This window comes from Culicoides brevitarsis, chromosome 3, assembly GCF_036172545.1.
Source record: "Culicoides brevitarsis isolate CSIRO-B50_1 chromosome 3, AGI_CSIRO_Cbre_v1, whole genome shotgun sequence".
Lineage (NCBI taxonomy): Eukaryota > Metazoa > Arthropoda > Insecta > Diptera > Ceratopogonidae > Culicoides > Culicoides brevitarsis.
This window is the reverse complement of record NC_087087.1, coordinates 15,489,205-15,514,225: the sequence shown is the minus strand read 5'-3', so window position 1 is coordinate 15,514,225 and position 25,021 is coordinate 15,489,205. Positions and strand designations below refer to the sequence as shown.

At 25.0% G+C, this 25,021-nt stretch overlaps 2 protein-coding genes across 2 annotated transcripts in view; both read left to right on the top strand.

Annotated features, from left to right (window-relative positions):
• The window catches only part of LOC134833230 (CCR4-NOT transcription complex subunit 6-like), a 43,946-nt gene extending 23,998 nt beyond the window's left edge, over positions 1 to 19,948 (top strand). The window contains exons 6-9 of the mRNA XM_063847483.1: positions 15,992 to 16,060; positions 17,303 to 17,409; positions 17,504 to 17,709; positions 18,513 to 19,948. Coding sequence (XP_063703553.1) covers positions 15,992 to 16,060; positions 17,303 to 17,409; positions 17,504 to 17,709; positions 18,513 to 19,341 — 1,211 coding nt within the window. The 3' untranslated portion in view covers positions 19,342 to 19,948. The remainder of the gene's footprint in view (positions 1 to 15,991; positions 16,061 to 17,302; positions 17,410 to 17,503; positions 17,710 to 18,512) is intronic.
• Positions 19,949 to 22,397: 2,449 nt separating this feature from the next.
• On the top strand, positions 22,398 to 23,596 carry LOC134833910 (neuroendocrine protein 7B2). Its single transcript, XM_063848407.1, is given in 3 exon segments — positions 22,398 to 22,523; positions 22,590 to 22,807; positions 22,809 to 23,596. Coding segments are annotated over 2 exon segments (732 nt in total). The 5' UTR covers positions 22,398 to 22,523; positions 22,590 to 22,598; the 3' UTR covers positions 23,332 to 23,596.
• The last annotated feature ends 1,425 nt before the right edge of the window (positions 23,597 to 25,021 follow it).

Here is a 25,021-nt window from a genome sequence, read left to right as displayed (position 1 = left end):
TATTTAAAATTTAATAATAATTTTAATAATAAAAAGTTAAGTTTTTTTAAAATTATGACTTAAGCTTAAATATAAGCCATTTAAGTTTGACTTAAGTCAAATTAAGTTAAAATTAAGATTAATTATTTTAATTTGTTTTAACTTATTTTGCTTAAGTCAAATTAAAACAAGTTTAAGAGTTTTAAATTAAAAAAAAATAATTAATTAACTAAACGATATGATGATTTTTAGAAAAAAATTGTTATTTGAAAGAAATATAAGCTATAAATTTTGACTTAATAGACTTTTAGAATTTTAATTAAGAATAAAAATGGATAAAAATTTATAAATAAAAAGTTAAAAATTTTTAAGTAATGACTTAAGCTTAAGTTAAAGTCATTTAAGTTGACTTAAGTCAAATTAAGTGACTTAACTTAAATGTTACTTAAATATTCAGAAAAAATTATATTAAAATTTTTTAAGAGCCAAAAAAAAATTTTTAAGTTATTCAAACTTAAGCTTAAGTCAGAAGCCTCTTAAGTCAAAAAATTAAACTTAAGAGCAAGTTTTTATAATTTATAAATTTTTTTTTTAAATTAAGATTTAAGGTTTTCACTTAATGGACTTAAAATTTTTACTTTAAATTAAATTAAATTAAAATCTAAAGCAAAAGCATTAAGTTAATTTGTATTAACTTAAGACTGACAAAAACTTCCAACCCTGCACAAAAGCATACAATTAAATCAAGAATAAAAATATGAATGGATCGGAGCCTCCTCTTCGTTACGTGATTAATATGGAAGTACATAAACGTTAATAGCAATCAAGAAGAATGAAAAAAATGGAACAAAAGTTTTTTCTTGTCTTCACGTATAAAGAGAACATTAACATAAACACATAAATATTCCCCCTTTTTTTCATGCCACTGACTAGACTAGAGCAACCTTGAACCAAAAGTTCTCTCGCCAATGTTTCAAGGCTTCGCACCAATTCTGTCCAATTATGATGTCCATTCGCTTCCTCATTAAAAAATTTTAAACAAACTTTCCTAACGATAAAAAATGAGCTGTTTTCGTTTTCACTTCACGGCTTCACTGTCAGGTGTTGTTTATATTCTCAATCGTAAAGCAAATATTTTTTAACAATACACAAATTTAAACTTTTCTCTTCTCTTTCGTATTTTTCTTTGCAGGTGAGTGATTCAAATAAGAGTTTATACTAGCAATAAATAATGACGAATGTAAGTTATGAACATCATCATCATCATCATTTATTATTGTTGTTTTTTACAATTATTTTGCCCGAGAAGAGTGAGTAAAACCGAGGAATGAGGTATTTGTGAGAATATAATGAATTCGAAACGTGTGTGGGGGTAAGATATGTAAATCATTTTTGACGTTTGTCTTTGAGATGTGATAAAATCAAAGGTTAAGCAGGTCAGGAACGTTCTTTTATTTTTTTTTTCTGTAAGAAGAAATTTGTTTTGTTCAAAGCAATTTGCGGTTAGTCAATGGCCTTTAATGAAGAGTTAAGAGCTTCTAGGTCGTTAAATGAGTCGTAAATAGACAGAAATTGACAAGAATGAAATATTTATTTGATCTAATTTATTTGAAAAATGAGTTTTTTTTAGAAATATAAAAATTTTGTAGTTGATTTTAGTTTCAGAGGCAAAATGCAGCCCACAGCTTTGATATCTTTGAGACAAATCAATTTATTTTATTTTTTCTTGAATTTGGAGTGAGCTTTTTATTAATTTTATGATTTAAAAAAAATATTTAATTAATAAAAAAAAATTTATATATTAAAAATTATTATTTTTTTGATTAAAAATAATTTTAATTATTTTTTTTCTTGAATATTTATCAATCTAATAAAATTTGAAGACAAAATTTTGAAAATTTAAAAAAAAATAATTTTTGAAGAAAAAAAAATATGAAAAGACTTTTTGGGAATTTTAATTTTAAATATTTTTTTAAAATTTAATTTAAAATTTTAATTTAATTAAATTATTTTTTTAGAATTAGTAAATAATATAATATATAATAAATTTTTAATAAAAAATAATATTTAAATTAATTAATTAATTAAAAAAAATTAATTAGAGATTTTAATTAATAATTAAATATTTTTTTAAATTACTGTTTAAATTATTTTTGGATTAAAAATATTTTTTTTCTTAAATATTTATCGTATTAGTTAGAACGATATGTCGAAAGTCTTTTTTTTTCTAAAAATTTAAAACTTGAGAACGTAAAGTCCGTTTTGAAGTTATTAGACTTATCAAAACCTATAATCACAAAAAAGTTTAATAAATGTAAAGCGGACTTTCCGTTCTTGAATTTTAATTTTAATGTGCTCGTGAAGAAAAAAATTAAAGATTTAGACGAAAAATGCTCTAAAAAAATATGGAGAAAAAATTTCAAAATTCTAATTAATTAATTTCAAATAGAAAATAAAATTAAAAAATTTTCTTGAGAATTTTTAATTTTTTATTATTTTTTTTAAATTAAATTAAAAATTTTTATTTAATTTAATTTATTTTTTTTAGAATTAATTAATTAATTTTAGAGTTAATTTTATTAAATAATTAAATTTATTTATTTACGAATTTTTTAAAATTTGAATCTTTTCACAAGATCGATTCAAAATTGAAAAAAAATTAAGATAACTTAAAATATTTACAAATAAAAATAAAAGCTCACGTAAGACCAAATAAAATCTCACCGTAAAAGGAAAAATCTTAATTTTTGTAAAAAAAAAATCTAGAACTTTTAATTTACATAAAATTCACTTCAGTTTCCTTTTTTGAACGACACTTTGTTTCGAAAACAATCAACAAACCGGTAAATCATTGAAAAAATTCTACAACGTAAAAATTTCTCCTTGATCTTGACTTTATCGTTGCAAAACTCCCACCGACCACACACACGTCACCGTATCGCTCCGTCGTCGTCGTCGTCGTCATTTTAATGAATCAGTTCAATAAAATATTTTAATTTTATTCAATAAATATTTACACTGACAATTCGTTTTTTGTTCACACAACAATGGCAAACGCGACGTGCTGTATTGATAATAATAATTCTGCGGCAACTTGCTAAAATGTCGCCGCTTACAGTAAAAAAATAAAATAAAATAAAAAAACGCAAACACGCTAAAAATGGAATTTGCCATGGTTTGATTTAATTTTTGGGCACAGTCGGCATATTTTTCTCTTTTATCATCGTGCGCTACTTTGGGCACACAACACAAAAAATATGATTGATTCAATTCAAATTTCAATTCATATTTGTAACAAAAACAAAAAAAAAAAAAAAAATTGTGTCGTCTTTCATGTCTTGTCTTACTTTTATTCCAGTTTATTCTATTGTTTATGAATTTTTTTTTGTTTGTTTGAATTTTTTTCAGTATGTAAAAAAACAATAAACTTAAATGAGTCGTTAAGACAGAAACGTCTAAAAGCTAACAATGAATCCGAAAAAAATTTATCTGTTTACTCATTTAAGACTAATTTGTCAGAGATTTTTTTGTACTGGCAGTGTTTGACTTTGCTGCTGTTTTAAACCAATAAATTGTCGTAATTACACACATGAACTTCACCGAAAAAATATTCAATTTAAGAATTCAAGGTTGCGTGTCAAAAAACGACGGAAAGCTCACTGAAAAAAAAGTGAATTAATTTCGGGGTAAGAAATTATCGTAAAATTCAATGCGGCACGACGACCGACGACGATTGACGTTCTAATATGCGTTAGTTGTTGGTTTAAAGTCTTCCGCTTTTTTAGTATCGCGTTCTTCCCTGAAATAGTAAAAATCGCGCATGATTTGTTTACTAATGAAGTGAATTTATTTTAATTAAATGTTGTTGTGTTTAGTTAAAGTGAGGGGGTTTATCGTGTAGCTTTTTTGCTTTTGTTAAATTTAAAAAAATCAAGTTTTTGAATTTTAAAGAATTATTAAAATGTGCACTGGGAAATTAAATATTTAATTGTTAATAAATTTAATTAAATTAGAAATTAAATTAAAATTAAATTAAAATTAAATTAAAATTTAATAAAAATTAAATTAAAATTAAATTAAAATTAAATTAAAATTAAATTAAAATTAAATTAAAATTAAATTAAAATTAAATTAAAATTAAATTAAAATTAAATTAAAATTAAATTTAAAATTAAATTAAAATTAATTAAATTAAATTAAATTAAATTAAAATTAAAAAATTAAATTAAAATTAAATTAAAATTAAATAAAAATTAAATTTAATTAAAATTCAATTTAATTAAACTAAAATTAAATTAAAATTAATTTAAAATTAAATTAAAATTAAATTAAATTAAAATATTGAATTCTCAAAATGTGCATTGGGAATTTTTTATTTATTGAATAAAATTAATCTAAAAAATTCATTTTATTAAATTAAAGAGAAAAAGAAAAGAAAATACTTCATTAAGCAATAAAATTTTCTATTAAAATAAGTCAAATTATTTTCAGAGAATTATTGAAATTTGCACTGGGTTAAAATAATTAACATTGAAAATCGAAGTTTTAAATATTTATTATTGAAGTTTGGAATATTTATGTACCAAATTTGTTCAAAAGTAATACAAAAATATTTAAAGCCAAATTTTCTCAATGCAAAAATTATATCCCAATGCAAATTTCAAAAATTCTTTGGATATTAAGTAGCTTTATTTTGTAAAGAAATATTTTGTTTAACAAAGTCTTTTCCATTTTTGATAGAATTTGATAATTTATTTTATTTAATAAACACAAAAATCCCAATGCACATTTTGAAAATTCGATTATTGATTTTTCTCAAATGTCAATTAAAATTTTTAAATCCCAGTGCACATTTTAATTATTTTTAAATTTTTTATTATATTAAAAATTAAACAATTTTTTTATTGTATTTATTAAATTTTTTTTATTGAAAAAATAATTAATTTAATAATTATTAAAAATAAAATAATTCATTAATTAAATAATTATTGACTAATTAATGAATTATAATGAATTCTAAAAAATAAAATTAAATTCTAACATTTTTTTTATAAAAAAAAAAATAATTAATTGATTATTTCGAACAAGGTTACACGTTTTCCCTTTAAAAAAACTTAAACGAACCTGTTGACAATTAAAATAAAAACGTCTCGCGCAATAATTTTTCTCAAGGTACTCGTTCCTAATATGCAACAATTAAAAGTTTTAATAATTAATTGTCGCGATTTCAGATCAGACGACAAAGCAAAAAAAAAACACGACAATAGAAAAAAAAGTGAAATCGCAAATTATTTCAAATCAAATAAAATCGTGTTGGAAAATTATTTCTTGCTTTGTTTTTTTTTTTATTTTTTGTGAGCAATTGAAACATATTTCAACATTTATTTGCTGCTCCCTTTGGTATGAAAAACAATTGCACTATGCCAACCACTTATGATTTCAGTTCTGCCTGCATCGTGACAGTTAACGATTATCACGTAAAGTACATAAAGCATTACAACAAGATACCAGATACGAACAATTGTATTGTGAATTGGAGCGCAAATTTTGTGTGTTTTCGTTACAAAGTGTGCAATTAAGTTGCTATATTTTTCTATTTTTGTGGTCGCCTATCGATCGAAGGTACTCTTTGAGAGATATGTTTGTTACAAAACATAAATTTGAACAAAAGACACTAACAACTTATAACCACTTAGTGACTTCCGTTTTTAAATTCCCCGATGATTAATAAGAAACATTAAAGTTGAAAAAAATACAAAGAAAAAAAAATATAGGTGAAAGTAACCCAAAATTAAATTTCTTTTTAATTAAGCAAAACAAAGAAAAAGTTTAAGTTTTGCATATTTGTTTCAATTTTTTTTTGCAAAAAAAAAAAAATTAAAATTAATTTTAAAATAAAAGTTTTTTAAAAGCAAACAATTTGTCACACAATAAAAAAAATACAAACATGATTATTAATAAGATAAATTTTTCTTTAAAAAAAAACAAAAAAAAAAAAAATAAATAATAATAAAATTAGCTTCCGTGTGAAATGCCATTCATTCATAAAATAAAAGAAGAAAATGAAAACAAAATTAAGATAACATTATAACCCATTTACACCTCTGTTTGGGTTTCTTTTTGGCCTTATTGGGTTTTAATAATTTTTTGACTTTTTTATGACTTTATGATTGACAAGATCATTTCAAGGCTTTTCTAGGTCGTTAACCAATCGTTAACTCAAATTTTTAATTTTATCAGGTTGAGATCAGTATTTGATCAAATGTTTCAGTTTGCGTCATTTATTGATAAGAAGAGATTCAAAAAATTTCAGATAGTTAGGAAACAGTCAAAAAATAATTTGAACAGTTTACTTTTAAAGATTTAAATTTTTGATGAGAAGTTTATTTAAAGACTCAGTTTTCAAAGAAAAATAAGAATAGTTTTTTAAAAGTGTTTCAGTTTGGATAAAATTTAAGTATTTCAATGAAAAAAAAAATAATAAATTATTAAATTCAATAAAAAGTTCTTAAAATGAATAAAATACAATTTAGAGATGAGATCGGAAGTAATAAATATCTTAAAAAATTATATAATTGCAATTTTCAAGTATATGAGCCATATCAGGATTATAGAGGAGTTTTAAAAATTTTTCGTCAAGGTAAGTTCTTCTATCTGTATGACTCGTAAAAAGACGAAAAATGCTTTCATAATTTAAAAAAAAAAATTAAATTTTTAAAACTCAAAGTCGTAAAAAAATTTTAATATCACAAAGCAAGTTTTGTTTAAAAAAAAAGATAAAAATTAAAATAAAATATTTAAAATAAAAAAAATAAATTAATAATTCGTAGAAACTTGAAGAAAATTTGTGAAAACAGGAATTTTTTCCAAATTTAAATATTGAATTTTACATGAAATTAAAACTCATAATTCAGATAAATTTTTAAATGTCGTAATTTAAGTCGTTTTGAGAGAAAAACATAAAAAAATAGAAAACTTCGTGGAAATTTGTGAAAACTTAAGAAAATTTTCCAAATATGGCGTGTAAAATTCATTGCATACCTCATAAAATTCTATTCTATTAATTTTTAAATTGCATACATTTACTATGTAAGCAGTTTTATTGCAAATTTTCTGCTTTCAAAATTATTTTCTATTAAATTGAGGAATAAAAATCGATGTTAAAATCGACTCGAAAACTCAAAAATTTTAATTTTTTACTAAAAATTTTTAATTTATAAAATTTTTTTTCACTATTAAAGCTTTTCCAATCGATTTTAAAATATCTAAAAAAATTTTAAAACTTTTAAAGTTTTTTTAAATGCATTTAAACTGAATATGAACCAAAGTTTAAAATGTGCGAAAAAAAAAATGAAAATAAATTTGAAATATTCTCATAACTGAACATCTTCTATCGAATCAAAAGTCTATTCATCATTAAAAAAGAACCATTCATTGCAACACCAACTCAAAAAAAATTTAGTAACTTCGAAAAAATATAAAATAAAACAAAGCAAAAATTACAACAAAAAAGTACAAATAATTGAAAGCATCGATAGTTAGATGTTTTTTTTTTATTTTACAACATTAGGCAAGTTACAATCTCATTTATTATTTTTTATTTGGCTTTATAATATACAAACATCCACTTACATTTATAATAAAAATAATAATATTACCGCGTTTTTCTCTCAGTTTTATTCAGTATTTATTTTATATTTTATTCAAAGTTTATATTTCGTAACTTTTCAATCACGATTCCATGATTCACCATCCTATATTTCACCTCAATTTTATGTGTTTCGCGCAGATGAATATTATTAGAGTTATTATTCAATTGCAACTCTGTTGAGGATTATTTTGCAAGAACACGCCGAAAGTTTCTCATGAACGTAGCTTGGCAGCAATTGAAAGTGATCGAGAACAGCGGCAGCGGCACTCCTTGCTTTTTATCCACTTGACAGTTGTACTAATAATCATGATTTTGTCGAACACAAAGAAAAAAACGACAAATATTTGTTCGTTTAATGATCGAAAAAAAAAAGAAATAAAAAAAAACGAAGATTGTGAGGAAGAGAGAAATTTCGGATAATTATTGCACTTTTTGTTGAAATAACGCGACAAAAGTAAATAACCGAACAGCAGTGGGTCACTAGACAATGAGGTCAGTGATAACTTTTTTTGTTTATTTGTCTTTGCACACGCTTCGTCATCTCATTTTCATTTGCACACGATGCACGAGAAACGCACGCGATAATCCAAATAAAGCGCAGATTTTTATCACTTGTTTTAACTTTTTTTACCGCATTTCGAGGAAAAAATGTGGTTTTATTTCGGGTATGTTTGAAAAATTCACAAAGGTCACGTGGTTTGAAAATTTTCTCAAGTCACGTGGTTTCAAAAATTTCTCAAGTCACGTGGTCTGAAAATATTTTCTTAAGTCAAGTGGTTTAAAAATTTCTGAAGACACGTGGTTTGAAATTTTTCCCAAGTCACGTGATTTGAAAAGTCCTTAAGTTACGTATTTTCAAAAATTTTTCAAATCACGTGGTTTGAAATTTTTCCCAAGTCACGTGAATTGAAAAGTTCTCAAATCAAGTGGTTTCAAAAATTTCTCAAGTCATGTGGTTTGAAATATTTTCTCAAGTCACGTGAGTTGAAAAGTTCTCAAGTCACGTGGTCTGAAAATATTTTCTCAAGTCACGTGGTTTGAAATTTTTCTCAAGTCACGTGGTTTGAAATTTTTCCCAAGTCACGTGAGTTGAAAAGTTCTCAAATCACGTGGTTTCAAAAATTTCTCAAGTCACGTGGTCTGAAAATATTTTCTTAAATCAAGTGGTTTAAAAATTTCTGAAGACACGTGGTTTGAAATTTTTCCCAAGTCACGTGGTTTGAAATTTTTTTTCAAGTCACGTGGTTTGAAATTTTTTCTCAAGTCATCTGGTTTGAAAAATTTTCTCAAGTCACGTGGTTTGAAATTTTTTCAAGTCACGTGATTTGAAAACTTTTAATTGAAAATTTCTCAAGTCACGTGGTTAAAATAATTTTGCTTTACAAAATACGGTATAATCGTTGCTTTCTTTCCGAACGATAACTTTAAGCATTTTTTATATTTTATAATGTGCGATAATCGCCATTTACAAACTGTATCAATTCTCGACCCAATTTCGGATTTCGTACCTAAATTATTATCTGATATCACGTAGCATTGCGCTCGCGTAAGTGAGAGAGAAAGGTGCGTTTTGCTATTATCATTTTATTATTACATTAATAAAACATAAACATTAAAAAAGAAGAGCAAGTTTTATAATGTAATAATTTCTAGTTTTGAATCATTTTCTCTTCTTCTTCGTAGTTATTTTTATTTAGCAGAAGCAAGAGATATTTTTTTTTATTGGTAATAAGAAAGTGATTCGAAGACGCGGCAGAAATATCATCAACGACGAAGACGACGGTGATTTATTTAATAATAATTCAAGCCGGACCACAATCATTAAATAAATAATATCATCATAACCGCTGCAGTGAAACTCTTAATGTTTGTTTTCTTCGCTTCTTTCTTCAATAATTATTATTACATGTTCCCGGATATTTGCGCTTCGGTTCAGTTGAAACGACTGACGTTGAACGAAAGGTCAGTTGGCACAAAACATCGGGGTTAAAGGACACGCAATCAACATCAATCAAAATCCTTTATCTCATTTACTTTTGAAGAGTTGTTGATGTTGTGCAATTGTAAGAGAAGAAGATGGAAATCTACCAGAAATTAATTTAATTTTTTGTTTGGAGTTTTTGCTGTCGTTTTAGAGGAGAATTAACCTCGACTTCGTTCGACATTTATAATTATGTAGAAGTAAACATAATAATTAATTGTGGTTGGTTGATGCGTGTTGATGGACAAGTTAGCTTCTTTTAATGTTTTTTATCGTAAGTACGATTAACTTGCATTTTGATTTTGTGAGATTTTGTCACATTTGATTTAAATTCAAAGAAGTTTTTTCTCAAAAAAGGAAACTATAGCGAACCAACTGAGATTTTTTACTGAAATATATTTTTTTTCCAGGTAAGACTTTCAAATCTTTATTCGAAGCTGCTATTACAGATATACAATTAGTTGTAGTTGGATTGCGCATGTAAATATTATGGATTACACTTACATTAAATAGAAATGGTTAGACGGGCATTGTTGGCTGCGGCTAGATGTGTCTATAAAACCCTCTGAACGAGACTTATGAAAAAAAAGACTGACTGAACTTTGTACTTTTAAAAGAAATAAATATCTGTTTAAAAAAAACAGATATACAATTCGCTAAAAACGTCAAATAGTTTTCAAAAATACTCAAAAGACGCTATAGAGACGTTTATTAAAATCAATAACTATTTCTGGATCAGAATATCTTGTAGATAAGAACTGAATTGGCCTGGATGAGTATCTTTTCAAATCACTTCAACGAAGGAGCAAAACAGAAAATCAGATCAGAAACAGAAAATCAGATCAGAAACAGAAAATCAGCTCATAAGATCTACACCTGAGCATGCTATGACATTTTGTCATAGCGATCACAATAGGTCTTCGGATCGCGGTGATGCGTCTTCAAACCTAACCTAACCTAAAACAGAAAATCAAAGCGGAAATGCAAAATTAAAATCATTAATATAAACCTCTCGTTAGCTTAAGCTGAATGTTGACAAAAACTGAATCCTTTTTGACGATCAGATCCTTTGTATCTTCTTTTAAATGTGATTTGTATCGCTTTGAATCCATTCAGAAGCAGTTTTTGTTGTTCTGCTTGCGGGATCTTGGGTGGCAGGATCCATTCAAACTGCCCCCATATGTGCATCGTCTGAATTTACTCAACATGACAACTATTGAGGACCGTTTCCGAATAAATTGCGCCATTTTCACTCACGACATACTTAGCTGCAACATTTTGTCGAGCGTCTTAAAAAACAAATTCGTTGAAAGGAACCTCCAGTATATCCTTAGAAATCCGAGACCGCTTCAACAGTCAACCACAACAAGGAAATACCTCGACAATGCCCCAATCCCGCGCTGCATTAGATTTTATAATGACTTTTCTAACGACATTGACTTTAACGCACTTCAGAGTTGAGAATTGAGAATTGAGTATAAATAAGAAAAGATGAGGTTTTTTTGTGGCCCTAGGCTTTTTTCTCCAAAAAACGTGATATTTTTGACTAAATAAATGAAGTGTTTATTAGACGTATTAATAATAATAATAATAATAAAGGATGGTTCTTTGGTTTAGTACTCTGTTTCTGTCTCATCATATTATTGACTAAACTACGCCTTAAAATTTAAAATGAATCTCATATACTGAAAACTTCTGTTAGAAACCATTAGAGGTCAGAAGAGATGAATTACTCATAATGTCATTGACGCTTTAACAGACTACTGTTTAAATATTTTCGACTTTGACTGTTTACTTACTGTCTGTATTTTTTTTTCGCAACAATTCTTGACAATAACTTATTTTTATCATCGCATTAGACCATTTGAACAAACATGGTTCTTAGACTAATTAGAACGTCTTTAAAAAATTTAAAGTAGCTTAAAACCTTGAACGACTTCTTTAAATTATAACTCGAGCAAGTTTAGGTTCAGACTAGTAAAAACTTTCCCCGGATCACTTTATCGCAAAATCGCACTAAATTTCTAAAACACATTTATTGCATTGAGTTTGGATCATCTCAGCCCTCGGGAGATACGCATGTATGACAGAAGCTCACGTTGAGATTGATAGCTTACTTTTTGCCATTCTTCTTATTTTTTCTCTCTCTCTCGCAACAACTGCGGAGATTTGAAATTGATGATGATGCCTACAAACAAATCAACGTTTTTACTTTTGAAAGCTCGTCGATTGACGCCCATTTAATAACTCTCTACCTCCATATTGCCTAAAGAAATCTCGTGCATTTGTTTGTAAATAGGTGAGATATCTCTTTAGACATCCTATTTATCTATTCATAACAATAACACTCGTTCACTGCTAGCTGCATAACATGTTTATTTGTTGTTGTTGTTGTTAATTTAATGCAGTTATGATGATGATGATTTTTTTTTCTATTAACAATTGTTAAGCTAGATTCAATTGAAATTGAGTGATTTTTGAAAAGCGCTTTTGTGATGGGTTGATATCCGTGGGTTGCACCGTGATCTGTATTAGATTCAACTTTCATATTTTTTTTCCATACCTTTCAAAAAACTGAAAAAAAAAATTACTTGTCATGACAGTTAGGAACCTAGTTGTAGTTTTTGTGATTTACTGTTCATCGCGTTCGCTCTCTTGACCTTGAACGCAGCTACGACACGTGTAAATGACAAGGGCCTCCGTCATAACGGACCATCCCGAACATTTTCGCTTCATTAAGTGAGCGAGCAGCAATTAAATCGTGCAAACAACCTTTCACCAAGTCGACTACTAACTAGACATTGTTCCATAAAACAACTGCTTGAAGAAAATTGTTCGCACTTATTTGATGACAAATGGGGCAATTCGCAAGTTCTCACACTCACTCGGCATGGGACCAATTCGAGAGCAATTTGAGCAATCGTGTCTTGTAATTTGCCTATAATTTGTTCGTTAAATGTTCCGCAAATCAAACAAAAGATTCATTAATCATCATCATCGAGAGAGAGAGAGAGAGAGATAAGATTTTGCTGATTTTGTGCTTAGAGTTGGTCAGACATGCCCATTAATCTTGTGAGGTACAATCTTTAACAAGTTTGACCTCTTTGATGATTGATTTAGAGTAGTTTTGAATGCAGTTTTAACCGCATTTTAAATAATTTTGAAAAAAGTCATATTTTACTTAAAATGACGTCTTTGACGTTTTAGTGACAGATTGGAAAATTTGAGAGAAAATTTTGACATGTTTAGTTTTAAAATTAAAAAAAATTAAGGTCGTTTTTGTGATTTTTCACTAAAATTCTTTAAAAATTAAAATTTAAGGCTTGAAGTCAACTAAGACCTCAAATTTTTTTGAATTTTGACAGTTCAGAATTTGACAGATGTCAAAATTTTTGATAAATTGTCAATTTTAATGCATTTTTTGTCAAATTCAGCCACAAATGTAGTAAAAATATATATTAAAATGCTTTGAAAATTGACAATTCATCAAAAATTTGACATCTGTCATATTTTGAGCTGTCAAAGTTTCAATAATTTGAACTTCAAGTTAACTTCAAACTTTAAAATTTAATTTATTGAGAGTAATTTCAATAGAAATTTATTAAAATAATATCAAAATTACTCTAAAAACATAAAAAAAATTTTTTTGACATCTGACATTTTTTGAACTGTCAAATTTTCAATATTTTGAGCCTTAATTTCTCTTCAACTCTTAGATTTTCATTTTTAAGAGTAAATTTATTACAAAATTAATAAAATAATATTAAATATTACTTTAAAAATAAACAAAAAATAATTTTGACATCTGTCATTTTTTGAACTGTCAAATTTTTCAAATAATTTGAACTTCAGATTTACTTTAAGCTTTAAATTTAAATTTACTCTGAAGACTTAAAAAACTCAATTTTAACATCTGTCATATTTTTGACAGCTGTCAAAATTTAAATAATTTGTTCATTTTAAGCCTTAAATTTTAATTTTTGAAAGCAGTTTTCGTTAAATTTACAAAAATGACTTCAAAAACTACTCTAAAACTTGAAAATCTATCAAAAGTAGTTCAATTTTCATTTTACGACATCCGCTCACAACATTTCATTACCTCCTTAATCCAGATGACCCTTCGCTTTTAATGCAAATTCGTCTTGCTCACCCAACAGTGAACAGCAAAACTCGCTCGAAGTAAAACTTTCTTCGCGTACGCACGTTTAGCTGCTATCGCATGACGCTTTGTCGTCATCATCTAGTAAACTGAACGGTGTGTCGTATCATTACGATCATCTAATAATAAATTGCTTTGAAAATCATATCTTTGGCGTGCATGATAATAAAGTTAGTTAACTTTAAAGTTATGAAAAAAAAACTAGGAGGGAAAATAAGGTCAAATTGATGATAAAATAAAAATTAATTTTTTTCTAGTCCAGTTGCGAAAAAATTTTTTATGGTCAAGATCATGAATATAAAGTTGACATTAGTAGAGAGAGATAATCTCGTCGCGACTGGAGGGAAAATTTTTCAGAAGAAGTGAATGGAAGAAATTTTAAACAATAGATTCATTTTAAAAGACCGAGAATGGGTTCCATTGTATCGTTTTTAATTTTTTTTTAAACAAAAAGCTAAATAAATAGTTCAATCGGAATTCGACATGAACTCACAGAAACACTTAATTACATGTTTAATTCATGATCTGATATTACGTCGACTAATTGTTGGACTTTGAAAAGAACTTGTCAAATGTTTGTGACACATTTTTGTGTGACATTTCCGACAGACATTGTTCAAAGGTAACGATCTTGGGCAATTTTTTACTTTTTGATCGAACACAATAAATAATGGTAATAAAGTAATAGAAATTCACCTGGAGCCAATGATGTTGTAGTTCATGAAAATGATCAAATTGCATGTTGGTGGTTTTTTTGTTTTAATTTTTTGTCGAGATGAAATATTGGTCTCAACGTGATTGATTGAAAATATAATCGACTAAAAATACAAACTTTTAAAGATATTTTGAAAGGTTTGAACAAAAAATAGAACAATGAACGTTATTTTGTAATTTATTGACATTGAAGGTACTTTTTGTTAATAAATATTTGATGAATTATTTTTTTATTTGAAAAAAATAAATAAATTGTTCGTTTTGAAGATATATGAAAGGAAAGGTTGATCTACATAAAATTAAGGACAAGAAATGATGAGATGTGTTAAAGAAGTGATTGTAATTGGAGCGAAATATTATGCAGGAATGAAAATTAGCGAAGTGATTATGCAAATTTTGAAGATTTTTAACACTTTTAGGGTAGAAAGGGTTCAAAATTGTTGTTTTTCTTTTTAAAATAATTAATTAATTAGGTAATTAAAAATTTAAAATTTAATTAAAAATAATTTAATTAAAATTAAATAATTTAAAATTTTAATTTAATTAATTTTTTGTTAATAAATTTTAATTAAATTAATTAAAAATTTAAACTTAATTTTATTTTTGTTAATTTTATTTTTAATTTAATTTTTTAAATAACTTTATGAATAATTTTTATAATTATTTTTAAAAATTATTTTAATTAAATTTATTAAAAATAAAATTTAAAAAAATAATAAAAATAAAAATAAGAAAAATTAATTATATTAAATGCCTTAATTTTTTGAATAATTTTTACAGTTTTTTAAAAATTAAATTAATTAATTATTTTAATGATTTTTTTTTATTATTTTTTTAATTTTAAATTTAACCTAAAAAAATAAACTAATAAAAATTCATATAAAAATGAAATAAAATTCAAAATAAAATTTAAAAAAAAACGAAATTTGTTAATATTTTAAATTTTTTGAATAATATTAAAAGAAAATGTCAATTTAAATAAAAAAAAATTAATAAAACTATAAAATTATATTTTAATTAATTTTTATAAAAAAATTTTTTTATTTATTTTTTTAATTAATTTAATTTATATTTTTAAAAAATTTCATAAAATTATTTCATACAACTGGCATCGTAAGTGTTAAAAAAATTACCAAACACCAAAAAATAAAAACATCTCAAATTATTCAAATTTTTGCAAATAAGTGATTGTTCGCCAGAATGCTGCAAAAGAATGCACTTCGCCAAAAAAAAAATCGCATAATGGTCTGATTGCAACAATTGTAAAAAAAATAATAATAATAAAATAATGATGGTATAATAACAACAACATCCAACATTGTTATTGATGTTTTGATGATGATGATGTGCAAAGTGAAGTAAAGTAAATAAATATAAATTGAAAGCAAATTTCAAGGTACAATTACCCGGAGAGAAACATTCATTAGCATTCAACTAGAATATATGAATTGTAAAAAAAATCATAATTCACTTGTTTATTCTTTCGTTTTTTTTTTCTTTTTTTCAGTGACTGCCACTCCGCCTCCTCAGAGACCATGGATACCATTAGCTAGACCAAACCGTAATAGACCAGCATGTAAGTTACTTTGCTCGCTGACCCAATTTTTATACTTTTTTTTTATTGTATTATTATTTATTTGCGCTTTTACATATTCATGTGTGTTCAAAAAACGAAGAAGAATAATAATTTTAACGTAACATAACGAAAACTGTACACTTTTTTTTTGTTCTAAATTAATTAATTAATTAATATGAAAATTAATATTTTTCATTTAGTTTTTAGGCTGAGACAATTATGAAAAATGTTTAAAGTTACAAAAAAAAAATTGATTAAAAAAATTAATTTTTGATTTTTTTTAACAATTTTTCGTATAATTTTTTATTAAAATTAAATTTAATTTAATTAATTATTTAATTTAATTCTAAATAATTTTTTAAAATTATTTTTGAATTAGCGGAAAAATATTTTAAAATTATTAAATTGTCAGAAATAATTGAAATTCCTAATAAAATCATATTATTATGAAAAAGCTATAATTTTTAAAAATTTTTTCAAGCTTTTAAGTTTTAAAAGCTTAAATTTTTTCTTAATTTCGCAGTTTTCCATAGTTTGAATCAGCAAAAAGCGATTTTCAAATTTTTAACGGAAATTTTTGAATTGACAGTTGAGAATTATTATTTTTATTTTGTAAAAACTGTCAAAATATTATAAAATTTTTATCTTTTATTATTTAACATAAAATTTTAGTAATAATAATTGAATTTTTTTCATAAAGAAATAATTTTTTGCATAAAAAAATCTATGTTGGAATTAGCGAAAAGCGATCTACAAATTTCAAAGATAATTTTTTATTTAAAATATTTCTAATTCAAATTTTTGAAAAATTATTTTTTTAATGTATGTTTAAGATGTTTTTGAAGAAAAATAGCAAAGAAGACTTCGAAATAAAATATTTGAATTTTTTAAGAAATTATTTAGAATAAAATTTGAAGCATTTTTGTAAATTGCATCGGCCTTCATTGACAATCAATTAGAATTTTCATTAAAAATGTTATCGACTTTCGAGGAAATATTCCAAACCTAAAAGCAAGGACAGCGGAAATTAAGTTCTACTGACCTCCATGATCATTTACTACAATAAAAAAAAATTAAAAACAAATGATTAAATTGTAAATTGTAATAAAACCTAACGATTATGATAAGCAATAAGCGTAAAACACTGCTAACACGTAATTTAATAAAATAAAAGTTACGACCAAGTAACCACACACACACGCATAATTAATTGTTTAATTTTTTTTTTCTTCTTTTTAACAGGTATTTTTACTGTAATGTGCTATAATGTTTTGTGTGATAAATACGCAACTAGGCAAATGTATGGTTATTGCCCCAGCTGGGCACTTAGTTGGGAATATCGTAAAAAGGTAATGATGTCTTTCTCTTTTCTTCTGGCAATTTTTGTTTTTTTGTCATTTAACGTGCCCTTAATTAATACTTTGGTTTTTCTGTCATTTTCAGGCAATATTGGATGAGATTCGACATTACTCGGCAGACATCATCAGCTTGCAGGAGGTCGAAACCGAGCAATTTCACAACTTTTTCAAACCAGAATTGGCGAACGACGGTTTTGAGGGCATTTTTTCGCCAAAATCACGGGCAAAGACAATGGGCGAGAACGAACGGAAATATGTCGATGGTTGTGCGATCTTTTTTAGGACGTCAAAGTGAGTTTTTTTTTACAAAATTTGTGAAAATTTAAATTTATCTAAAACTTTTTTTTTTTAAAAAGTACGAAATTGAGAAGTTTTTGAATATTTTTTGTTTTTCCTAAAAATTGAGTAAATTTTTGATAATATTTTTTATGATACTTATTTATTTAAAATTAAATTCAAAAAATTTTACTTTTTAAAAATAAAAAAAAATATTCATAAATAATAATTATTTAAATTTTTTTCATTCAAATTAAAAAATTTAAAAAAATATAAACATAAAAAAATAATTTTATTAAAAAAATAGTTTTAATAAAAAAAATAATTTTAATTAAAATATTATTTAAAAATTTTATGCAAAATATTTTTTTTTATATTTTTTAAAATAAAAAAATCATTTTAAATCAAAAATTTTTTCAAATATTTTAAAATAAAAAAATTCATCAATCTCAAATCAAAAATTTTTTCAAAGCAATTCTTAAAAAAATATAAAAAAAATTATAAAAGGTTTAAAATAGTTATAAAAATTCAAAATTTTTTTAAAATTAATTTTGGTTTTTAAATTTTTAAAAAAATTAAATTTTTACTATTTTAAAAAAAATTAAATTTTCATAAAAATAGCTTTTCAAAATTACTTATCAAATTTTTTAAAAAAATTTTCAAATTCAAAATTTTTTTACCGATTTTTTTTATTCATTTTTTTTGTTTTGATAAAAAATTATTAAAAAAATTAAAATATTTTTTTCCAAATAAAATAATTTTAAAAAATTAAAATTTAATAAAAAATAATAATTTAATTTTTTTCTCTTTAATTCCAGATTCACATTGCTAAAGGAACACTTAATTGAATTCAATCAACTTGCGATGGCAAACTCCGAGGGCTCCGACAACATGTTGAATCGCGTGATGCCGAAAGACAACATCGGCCTAGCTGCCCTGCTAAAGGTCAAGGAAAGCGCCTGGGACGGTCTTCCCGCCGACATGGCGCAAGCAGCAACGTACCAATCGATTCTCGTGTGCACGGCGCACATCCATTGGGACCCCGAATTCTGCGACGTCAAGCTGATCCAGACGATGATGCTGAGCAACGAGATAAAAACCATTCTTGACGACGCCGTGCTCAACTTGCGTCCCGCTACGGCGACACAAAATCAATCGAAACCCGTCGATGGCAGCAGTCAGATCCCGCTTTTGTTGTGCGGCGACTTTAATTCGTTGCCCGATTCGGGCGTCATTGAATTTCTGTCGGCGGGACGCGTTGCGATGGATCACCCGGACTTTAAGGAACTCGGCTACAAGTCGTGCCTCCAACGAATATCCAACAATGCGAATGCCACGGATGCGAACCCCAACGAGTTTACGCATTCCTTCAAACTGGCGTCGGCCTACAGCGAGGACATCATGCCGTACACAAATTACACATTCGATTTCAAAGGTATTATAGATTACATTTTTTATGCGAAGCAGGCGATGGTTCCGCTCGGTTTGCTGGGTCCCGTGTCGGCGGAATGGCTGCGCGAACAAAAAGTCGTTGGATGCCCGCATCCCCATATACCGTCGGATCACTTTCCGTTGCTCGTGGAACTAGAATTAGGCTACATTTCGACATCAACGACCCCGAACGGACTCGTTATTGGACGTAGATAGCCTTAAATTGGACAAGCGCATTGAAAAATTGCACCATAACTCAACAATTCTACAACAACAACAACTCATCATCAAGCCCACTCTTATTTTGTATTAAAAAAAAGTTTAAAATTTAAGAAGCACACAACACAAAACACTTTTAACATATAAAAAAAGAGAAAAAACAAGAACTTATATATATATTTTCTAAAAAAGACTAAAAAAAAACGAAAATCCCTCAAAAAAAAAATTGTAAAAAAAATTCTCACAAAAAATAAAAAAACGAAAAACCACTAGAATACCTTAACTCTTCAGAAATATCACATTTTTACTAGCTTGCAAGAGAATTTAAAAAAAAATCAAATTATGAGTACGGGCCAGTACATTTTAAAACAGAAAAATCGTACAAATCGTAAAAAAAACGTAAAATAAGTAACAAATTTTTAAAATGATGAAAAAAAATACTACTGGACAGATAAAAATAAGAAAAAAAAATAATTAATTGTAAAATGTAAGAAGACCATCATCAACTCCCCTCTCATCAACTCTCTTTAAATAAAAATATTTTTTAAGTTTTTTTTTTAAATAATAATACCATCCACCAAAATAATAAGTTTGATTCGAATTGTATAGGAAATAGGTTAAAAAAATGATGTTTAAAATTTCTTTTAATTCTAATTTTTAATAAAAACGAAAAAAAAATAAAAATTTTTTAAACCTAAATAAATGAGATTCTACAATTAATTAATTAATTACAATAAAACGGAGATAATTTGTGAATTTTAATTTTTTTTAAGGATTTTATTGCAATTTTATCGAATACATTTAATTAAATACAAGCAGCTAAAAAATTTCAGGAGATACATTTTTTTTCTTGACTTTAGTACTTAAAGTTCATTTTTTGAGCTTTGTCAATTTTCTCTATGCTCTTTTTGGTTGATACATTCATAAAAGTTTGAAAATAATTTTATTTTTTAAAAATAAAATAAAGAGACAAAAAAAAATAAATTTAAAGCCCTTAGATTCGGTGAAACATTTGTCGTGTATGATCGTGAAAAAATGTGTTAAAATGCAGTAATGTTGAATATAAGGAAAAAATATAAGAAATAAAAATGAACAAATAGAAAATAAAATTTAGTTTTATTTTTTTCTTTCGAATTAAATTGAATGAAAAGAGGTTCAGTCTATTGACTAAATTTTTTTACGAAGGCTCGATTTTAAATGAGTACCCCGATTTTCTTACATTTTTTCAGAAAAAAATACCCTGGAGACTGTATCTCTTAAGCACCGTTGCCAGTTTTGTGTTTAAGTTATCCTGGAGAAAATTTGAAAACCTGAAACATGAAAATTTTGAACAATCCGAAAATTAATGGAAAAAAAAATTTTTTTGTTATTTTTTTTAAATGCTTTTCCAAAATTTTTACGGTGTTTTTGTCTTAAAAGATTTCAAGAGAATTCAAAAGATTTCAGAGTATTTCAAGTTAAAAATTTTTACAAAAGAATTTTTTTAAAATAACTGTCAAAAAATTTTTTTGAAAATATTTTTAAGAGAAGAAAATTCATGTTAAATTTTGTTTTTCAATAAAAAAAATTCTTGAAATTTAAAAATATTAAAAAAAAAAAAATTAAATTTCTTGAAAAAATATAAAAGGAGACCAAAAATGGTAAATTTTGATAAAATTTTTAACTTTTTTTTTTATTTTGAACAAACAAAAAATTTTGAATTTTTTTTCTAAAAGTTAAAAAATAAATCTTGCAAAATAATTTTTTTGCTATTGTGTTACATTTTTATCTGCAAAACTCTTTCGTGAAACCCAAAATCTAAAAATAATATTTTTTGATAATTTTTTTTCGAAATATCTTAAAAGTTGTAAAAATTTCAAGATTTCAAGAAGGATTTCAATTTCCGACAATATCCAAAATAAATATTCAAAAAATTTTTTATCTTAAAAAAAAAATATTTTTTTATAAAAATATTTGGCAAAACAAACAAAAAATTTTTATTTTTCTAAAAGGTAAAAAATAGTTTTCCCGCCAAAGGCGAAAAAATTTATTATAGTTTTTTAGCAATTTTTTTTACTTTGAAATACCTTTATTCATTTTTAAAAAAGGCGAAAAAATTTATTGGCCAATGGGAATTTTTTACCGCCCCTCCCTCCGATTTTGTCGAAAAAATTCAAAAGGAAAAATAAAAATTAAATTAAAAATGGAAATATTATTAACATTTTTTTTGGGTTTTTTATTTGAAAAATTACAGTTTACAATAAAATCATAAAAAAAACAAAAGAAATTTGCTTTTATTAGACGTATTCAATTGAAATGTAGAAAAAAATTTTTTTAAGTTCACGTGCTCAAAATAATTGATTTTAAAAAATTTTTATTTTTGAGATTTTGTTTGATTTTTCTGCACTTTTGAGTTCAAATTTGAAAATAATATTGACCAAAATTAAATAAATGGTAGAATTCAACCTTCGTTTAAAATAAATAAATGTTAGTTAAAAATTCAAAAAATATTTTTTTAATTTCCTTCCGGCCAAAAAATCCTATAGTTAAATTTAGCAATGTTTTAAAATTAATTTAAATTTCAAGATTATCAAAACAAGAAAAAAAAAATTTTTTTTTTAATTTGTTGTAAAAAAAAAATGAGTCAAATCATAAGTAAATCGTTCAAATTTGATTTTTGTCTACAAAAATAGCAAATAATTAAAATTGTATAAAAAATGTAGAAACAAACTTTATTTCTTTCTTCTTTTCTAAAAATTTTCATAAAAATTTAAAATCCTGGAGATTTTGACAACTACTTAGAATAAAAAAATGACTAGAATAAAAAAGACAAAAAAAAATTACTTTCGAATTTAAATGCATGGAAATAGGGTCAGAAAATTTTTTAACAAATTTTTTTTTTACAAAACCAAAAAAAAAAAAATCACACAAAAAAATAAGCTTAACAGAAATCGCTTCTCACGTGTAGAAGTCAAGTGGCGCAAAACCCACGCAAAATAGCGATTCATGTTGCTGTCATGCAATTCAAGAATCAATTTCATGCGCATGCCTGCCAAGAAATAATATGACGTTGTTGTTCTCATATTTTTTCAAGTAAGATAACAAGTCGTGAATATTTTTTGTGGCTAAAATTAAAAAAAAAATAAAAATATTTCAAGGTTTTTGGTAAAAAAATTGATTCTAACCAAAAAATAATTAAAGTAAGATATTTTTAGTTAAAAACTCTTCCAACTTGTTGCTCAATTTTAAATTTTTTTTCTTCAAAGGAGAAAAAAATGGAATCATCAAAACAACTTTTTCTCGTTTTCTCCATGAGTTTCATAATTGTCTCGTCTTCGGCTTACGGCTACATGCCAAGCGGCATCAAAGATCACTATTTATCCGATTTGTTCCTTCGTGACTTGGTCGATCGCATGGGCAAGGATTTCAATGACGCAGCAGACTCCTACATCGATCCATATGTTCCAGCTGACCAATTGTCGCTTTTCGCTCGCAAAGGATCTCGAAGCGGAGCAACTTGACTACGATTCCTTGATGGATGGCGATTCGAACAGCAATCACAGTCCCTCGTTACGGGACCAAGAATATATGCAACACAGCTCCTTATGGGGTCATCAATATGTCTCGGGAGGCGCCGGCGAAGGTCCGCATCGCGTAAAACCGCAAGTTAAAACTGACGCAAGTCTTCCGGCTTATTGCAATCCCCCGAATCCGTGTCCCGTTGGATATACCGAAGACATGGGATGCACGTTGGACTTTGAAAATACCGCAGCTTTTAGCCGAGAATATCAGGCGTCGCAAGAATGCATTTGTGACTCGGAGCACATGTTTAACTGCGATAGTGCCGATGGACATGAACGCGATACGGACTTTAAACAATATTTGGCAAGACAATTTCAGCAGAAACCGATTGAACATAAGGCGAAGAAATTTTTCCAGAAGAAATCTGATATAAATCCGTATTTGCAAGGGGAACGTTTGCCAATTGCTGCAAAGAAGGGATTTTAAACAAAAAATATTCACAATTTAAAGAAAAAATATTAAATATGAAGTAATCACCAAGCAGTATTCTGTAAAATTATAAAATTATTTATTTTTGTAAAAGAAAAAATATTTCCTCTATTTTTGACTCGAACAGAGGGTTAAAAATATTTATGGAAATAATTTTTGAGTTATGAAAGGCAATTGCTAAAGACCAGGGATATTTGTGAAAAATTGTCTGAACTGAATTTATTTATATAAAGATCCAAATAAATAAAAAGTCTCACTGTTTAAAAAATTTTTGATTTTTTTTTTGTTTAAAAGGTAAGGCTGCTCCATTTTTCTTCAATTTCAATTTTTTTTTTTAATATATATTTAAAAAAAAATTTTTTTTTGAAAAAATCGATATTTCATAAATTTTCAAAATTAAATTTTAAAAAATATAATTTTGAAGAATTTTTTATGTTTTTTTAGGTAAAATAAAAAAATTTTTAATTTTACGAAAAATTTTTTTTAGAGTTGTTTTAAATTGGAAAATAAATTCTAAAAATTTAAAAAAAATTTTAAAAACGCTTGTCACAAAAAATTTTTTGAAATTATTTTTTTAGGTAAAAAAAAATTTTATTTCAAAATTATTTTTTTTTCGAAATTAAAATTGTCCCCCAAATTATTTCAAACTTCTTGAATTTCAGAAAAATTAAAAAAAAATTTTTTTTTCCAAAATTTAAAAGTTTAAAAAAAAAAAATATTAAAAAAAAATATTAAAAATGTTTTTTAAAAAAAAAAAAAAATTGAAATAATTTTTTAATAAAAATTTAAAAAAAAAATTAATTTTGAAAATTTTTCTAAAAAATTAAATTGGAACAAAATTATATTTTTTTTTATAAAATAAAAATTTTTTGACAATTAGGTACTTTTTAGATTTTTTTTTCGAATTGTTTTAAATTATTCAGAATTTAAGAAAATTCTAATATTTATAAATTAAAACAAAAAATATTTTAAAAAGATCAAAAATGTTTTTTGACAATTTTTTATAGGTAAAAAAAAATTTTATTTCAAAATTTCTTTTCAAAATAAATTTCGAAATTAAAATCTTGTTGAAATTTAAAAAAAAAAAATTCTTTTCAAACTTTTTAGATTTTAAAAAAAATCAAATCTGACAAAATAAAGTTTAAAATATCTCCATTATGTTTTTTGATAATTTTTATTTTATTAAAAAAAAATATTTTATATAAAATGAAATTTCTTTTCAAAAAAAAAAAAAAAATTGAAAAAAATTTTTGAAATTAAAATATTTTTGAAAAAAATCATTTAAAAATTCTTAAAGATTTGTAAAAGTATGAAAAATTTAAAAAAAAAAATTTTGAAACTGACAAAAAAAATTAATCCTATATATTAATTAATTTTATTAATTTATTTAGTTTTATTATTTAATTTATTTTTTATTATTCATTATTTTCTTGAATTTTAATTTTTTAATAAATTTTTTTTTAATAATTTTTAATTAAACTAAATAAATTAACAATTATTTTAAAAATTTATTTTTTTTTGATTTAATTACCTTTTTACCTATATAATAACTTTTTATAAATGGCTAAAATTATTTTATTTTATTTTTTTTCATTTTAATAAAAATAAAAATATTAGGACAGAAAATTATCTAAATTAATCCCTTAAAATTCAATAAAACAAAAAATTTCCAGTTTTCTCAAAATTT